This window comes from Gossypium hirsutum, chromosome D11 (assembly GCF_007990345.1).
Source record: "Gossypium hirsutum isolate 1008001.06 chromosome D11, Gossypium_hirsutum_v2.1, whole genome shotgun sequence".
In the NCBI taxonomy this organism is placed as follows: domain Eukaryota; kingdom Viridiplantae; phylum Streptophyta; class Magnoliopsida; order Malvales; family Malvaceae; genus Gossypium; species Gossypium hirsutum.
The window spans coordinates 19,541,252-19,547,493 of NC_053447.1; the positions used below are offsets into that span (position 1 = coordinate 19,541,252).

The following is a 6,242-nucleotide window of genomic DNA, read 5'->3' on the forward strand; positions in this document are numbered from 1 at the left end:
TGGATGGTTGAATCTTACACTAAATCGGGGTTTTGAGTGCATTTTAATTCAAACGAATAGTTTTGAAGCTATTAACGATATTCAGAAAGAAGCTTTAGAAGGCTCCAAGTCAACTTTGATTAGGAGAATTCACCAGCTCTTGTCAAAAGTCCATCATTGGAGTATTCAACATATCCCTCGAAATGAGAACAAGATCGCAGGTGGTTTGATTAAGATGGTTCGTGATAAAAGAACAAGGCTACACATTTTGAAGGATCTCACTTGAGGGGCTAATTTAATTTCTTTTGATTGCTTTTACTTTGTATCACCAAAAAAAAATCTTAAATCAACAAGAGTCTTTACTTCTTTTTTCTATGTATTAGTTATCACATTATTTGTTATATCATCATTTAATAGATCATGAAATTATTTGATTGAAGAGTTTGATTTAGTGAAAATTTCATTTAAATGTTTAATTGATGCTTTCACGTATGTTTTGGTTTAAATTTTTAAATTTATTGATTTTTTTTATGAATGAAAAAGACATTATAATAACATTACTTAGAAAAACAACTAAGCTATCATTCTAACTCTACTATTTAGAAGCAGTTCCAGTACTCCGGTGCTTGCTATCCGGAACCGCCACAATTTTGTTAGGCTCGGTATCAATTTGGGAATTTATTAAAGTTATCACACAGTTCATCGAATCTGAAAGAGAGACCTTAGTATTTTTAACAGTCTTAAAGTACTCGCCACGATCCTTAATTATTTTTTATTGATTTTCTTTCGATTATTTTAAGATACATATTAATCATTATTCGGCATTTAATAAAAGTACATAAATTATAATAAATTAAAATAATAGAATGTCTAATAATTTATAAACATAAAATAAATACGAATGTTTGAAATATATTAAACTATTATTAACTAGGTTCACTAGTAACATAATTTAAATGATATTTTTATTTTTAAATGTAACTAGAAAAATATTTGTATTATCAAAGTTAAAAAAAATAGAAATTGGTTTAAAAATTCATGTATTGAGACCATTATGGTTTTGATATAAATCAGAGTTAAAAGCCAAGAGTTTTACATTAAAAATCGAGATTAATTAAGATTAAATTATAATTTTCTTTGAAAAATTAAATAAAAATTTAAACATAAAAAAACCAAAATTAAAAGAGAGAGAGGCTGTGCCATCATTACGTCCCTGATATAAAATGAAGATTTACAGGGAGGATGACTCACGGAAATAGTTGATGAACAACATGTTTGGGTTGGTCCACACATGAGATAACCTCCTTATTCCTCCCTAACTCTTATCCACAGACACACGAAAATAATATTAATCGATGTTAGATCAAGTGAAAAGGAATAACGTATTTTTTAAATACAATTTTGATTATAATTATATGAATGAAAAAAATAAATGCTACATCCGAACTTATTTGACTAAATGTTGGGAGCTCAATATGATAATAATTTTTCGTTATGAATATAATTGGTGTGGGAGAAAAAAATGGAAACGGAAGTAACGATGGCGGGGGAGTGAGTGATAGGCAGAGAGGACATATGCCTTGAAAGCAGCGAGCAGAACGTGAGCCATGTGTAGGGAACCTACACCTCATCCCAACACCCGCAGGTCCCCGCATATTACTTTATTACTACAGACATCTCAAGACAGCAACGCCACTCCCCATTACCCCATCTGTCTGTTTCTTCATTCCACGGCTTTGAGCTGTTTCACTTCTGCTCTTTTTTTTTCCTGTTTTTATTTGCAGAATGTCCCAACATCACATATCATTAACCTTGTGACTTTCAGTTTTGCCCAACTTGGCGCATCATCGTCAGAGCTTGTCCAAAGTTACCATTAACACTACTGAATTGCCCAACTTTTTTTTATCTAAACTTATCTATATACGTCCAATACGAATATTACATTTACAAGTATCTAGATCTTTTGAGGTTATATTCATGTGACAGATACGAGTTGAACACAATTAGTGATCAGAGTTTCTAGAATGCCAGGATTAAGCATTGACACATTTGCATGAATGAAATGAAACATTAATTATTTGGCTTTTGACAGCATTTAGTTTACCTTAGCTACTCTCCGGAGTTTCCAAACCAGAAATTCGCAATCATATTCCAAGCAAAATATAATATCGTTCAAGAAAATAATTAGGCTACACAGGTTCTACTAAGAACGCAATGAGAATGAACATACAAGAGCCACTGATTCAATAATATACAACTGCTGCTTATCTCCCATCTGCGGATGTAAATGACTCAGCAAATCCGTACGGTCGCGTAGGAATGCTGGTTTGAGTGTTGTCTAAGCTGGGAAGAAGTGAAGATGATGAAGATTCCAAATTGCTTTGGCCTTCATAAGCTTGCCACTTCTTTAGTGCTTGTGGCAATGACATTTCAAGGTCAATGCCATATATGTCTTCGGAACATTGATCGGTTGGTTTCCAGAGCTCCACTAGAGAAGATAACACATTTACAGCATGACCCATATCAGGCCTCTGATAAGGTTCCCTTGCACAGCAATGACCAGCCAACTCGGCAACTGTGCTGATGCTGGCTAGCGTTTCCTCATTGAGGTCGATTGTGGGGTCGATGGCTTTGCGGAACGACTCCTTGTTGATGTGCATTCTCTTGAACCATGTCACTAGGTGTATGCTTTCCTCTGGTTGGCTCTCATCAAGTGCTTTTCTACCAGTGATTAGCTCCATCAATATCACCCCAAAACTAAATACATCAACTTTCGTTGTAACTCGTCCAGTAACTGCAATTCACATTCAAAGAAAAAAAATGACTTTGATTCCATACATAGCAGAATAAATATAAGATGAAATCATTGATGTCTTTATCAGGTCTTTGTTATGTGCTTAAAGAGTCAAGTGCTACATTCATATCAAATACTTGCATACTTTCATCATGCATAACTGATTTGCATTTCTATATAAACATTATGAAATTTAAAGGCAAAACCAGTAAACAAAAGATACCTGCATATTCCGGTGCCAAGTATCCAAAGGTTCCAGCAATTCTAGTTTCAATGGAGGCTTTACCCTCAGGGGCAAGACGCACAAGACCGAAATCTGCTACCTTAGCCCTCATATCATCTCCTAGTAGAATGTTTGAAGGCTTCAAGTCCCGATGTATAAAACTTTGATGGGCTAAACCGTGAAGATACTCAACACCCCTTGCCACATCTAAGGCAATGGTTAACCTTTTTGTCCATTCAAGAGGTTTCAATCCTTCTTCTTCCCAGTTAAAGATATGTCTGCTTAGAGTACCTTGGGGCATGTATTCATACACAAGAAGCTTTTCATTCCCATCAAGGCAATATCCAAGAAGAGCAACCAGATGCCGGTGTCGGACCTTTGTCAATACAGCAATCTCAGACATAAATTCAGTAAAACCCTTCCCACTAATAACCCCAGATTCCATTCTCTTCACAGCAATCTTTGTACCATCATGCAACTCGCCTTTATATACCACCCCAAAACCTCCTTGTCCCAATATATTTTCTTCACTGAAATTGTTCGTCACATTCCTTAGAACTTGGATAGAGATCACCATGTTACCCGCCTCAACCATTTGTATGTCGCCGCCAGGCTCACTGTTCGGAAATGTATGAGCTTCACTAACAGCACCAACACTGACGCTCGAGCCAGCAACAGTGATCTTAACACTTTCGTTGTCCGAACCAGAATGGCGAGGGTGAATTACCATTGCATTTGGGCTCTGCACTCTGCTAAACCGTTTCTGTTTCTTTTTGTAAAGACAGAAAACCAACAAGCCAAGCAAGCCAACAACTAACAGACCCCCAAATATAGAAGCTATGATTATTCCAATGAAAGCTGAACTTTTCTTGCTACCATTTCCAGAATTTCCACTACTTTTAGACCCTGATCCTGCGCTGGGATTGCCAGATTCAGACCCTGGAGAAGTAGTACTCTTCCCAATGTCAGGATTACCATTTGTATTCAAAATGATATTGCTCTTGAAAGTGGGGACTTTCCCATAAAGTTGATTGTTGGAAACATCCAGTTCTTTAAGTGCAACCAGTGCAGTAAGCTCCTCAGGAATGGTACCAGTCAGATTATTGCCAGCAAGAATCAGCCTCTGCAAGGACTTAAGTGATGCAAAATCAGGAGATATGGTACCTGTAACTCCCATCTTCTCAAAATTAATAACAGTAATGTTGCCATTACTGCATGTAATCCCAAGCCAATCCATGCAAGGGTCATTCCCCTTCCAATTATCAGCAAGCCTTTGTGGATAATCCATAGTCTTCACAACATTAAGCAACGAAGTTACCCTCGGATCACAGTCACCAGGACTCGGCAAACAAAACCTATTGGAATCCTTAACCATATCCACAGCAACCGAGTCCTTAAACTCGGGCACTGGTCCTTGAAGTAAATTGTTTGTCAAATTTACAGTTTTTAATGACTCAAGCTTCATAAGAGAAACAGGAACCGGGCCAGTAAACGAGTTGTCCCTCAAACTCAGACTCTGCAAGTCTTTCAAACCGGAGAAATCTCGTAAAGGACCAGAGAACGAATTGGAATGCAACCAAACCTCCTTTAAGAATGTCATGTTCTGGAGTACAGCTACGGTACCATTAAGTTTACTGTTACTTAGCTGGCCATTAACCCACAAAGACTGGATTGACGACCCAGAAAAGCTGGAGGGCAGCTCACCTTCGAGACTATTGAAAGCCAAATGCAAAATGGTGAGACCTGGAAACGCATCAGACCCAAAGATGTCTGGTATTTTCCCAGTGATGTTAGCAGAGTTGGCTGAGAAATTCTGTAAAGCTGAAGCATTTTGCAAGCTTTGAGGGATTTCCCAGGCGGAAAAAGGGTTGTTATCCATTTCCACGGATTGAAGAGAAGATAAACCAGAAAAGAAATCAGTAGGGAATGAAGTGAAGTGATTGTTGCTAAGCATAAGCACTTGGAGTGAGCTTAACCCGTTTAAGCTAGGTACGGGACCCGAAATGTTATTCCATTGTACCTCTAAACGCTCAAGTTCAGTAAGGTTCTGAATATCTGAAGGAAGTGTACCTTGCAGGTTCTGGTGACCGATTTGGATACGAGTGACGCGCTTGTCCTCTGAGCAGAAAACGTGTTTCCATTTGCATGGATCCGGGTCGGTCCACCCGAGAGATTCGGGGGGACCGAGGGTCTTCTTAAGGGCTAACATGGCAGCAGCATCGTCGCTTGCAGTTGTCTGGGATTTAACAGAGATGAAGATTGAAGAGAAGCCAATAATAAAAGCAAAAAGCTTGAAGCAGAAACCAAGTCTAGGTTTGTAGTTCATAATGAGAAAGATTAAGAACTCAAAGCTTTAGTTTTTTTTTTTCTGGGGAAAATGATGCTGGAAAGAGTTGCAGCTTTTCTTTTCCTTTTCTCAGAGGCATTAGATGGATGAAGGCAACATGTTGTAGGGACTGAACTGAAAAACTGGAAACTCAAAAGGCAAAAGAAGAAGAAGAAATGAGAATAGGGAGAAAGACAAGCGGAGGTTGAGAACGGGGAATGAAAATGATAAGCACAGGGAGCAAGTAGAAAAGAACAGAGTAAGCAAAAAAAAAAAAAGAGTAGTAGTAATTGAGAAGGAAAAGGAGTGAAGTGTAGTGCACATGGGAGGTGGGGACCCATATTTTCTGGCCTGGCCTGGCCTGACCTGGGGAATCTACAAATTAGCTAAGCAAAGGCTGTCACAAAGATAATATTTAAAGGTAGGGCTCAGATTGCCTGTGTGATATCTAATGTCCCAATTCATTATCTAAAACAATTTAAATTTAAGTAATTAATTTATATTTAGTTAATAATTTTAATATTTAAATTTAAATCCAACAAAAATAGATTCTATATGACCCAATAACGTTAAATTAATTGTCGAAAATTAATGTGATTTTTGGAAGCCAAAAACAGGCAAAGGGCAAGGATAGGGGAAGGGTGAACCAATAGTGGACCCTATCTAACCATAATTGAAAAAAATCAAATCGGCTAAAATGACATATGTACAAATGAACCAAAACATAAATTAAAAAAAATTATCAAATTTTGGGGTTTACAACCATGTGACCAGCCCTAGGTATCTAACATTGGGGTTGGCAAATCTTGGAATCCATTCCAGTTTGGGGTTGCACCACACGCCAACTAGGGAATGGCCAAATTTGGCAATTGACAAATGCCTTGCCTTGCCTTTGCCCGCGCAGACTAACCGGGTTGTTT

At 37.7% G+C, this 6,242-nt stretch overlaps 1 protein-coding gene across 1 annotated transcript; it reads right to left on the reverse strand.

Moving 5' to 3' along the window:
* Positions 1-2,101: 2,101 nt before the first annotated feature.
* Positions 2,102-5,788, reverse strand: LOC107912882 (receptor protein kinase TMK1). The gene is made up of 2 exons (XM_016841245.2): positions 2,997-5,788; positions 2,102-2,773 (listed from the first exon to the last, which is right to left on the reverse strand). The coding sequence occupies exons 1-2, from the start codon at positions 5,320-5,322 to the stop codon at positions 2,244-2,246; spliced, it is 2,856 nt and encodes a 951-aa protein (XP_016696734.2). The 5' UTR covers positions 5,323-5,788; the 3' UTR covers positions 2,102-2,243.
* Positions 5,789-6,242: the final 454 nt, after the last annotated feature.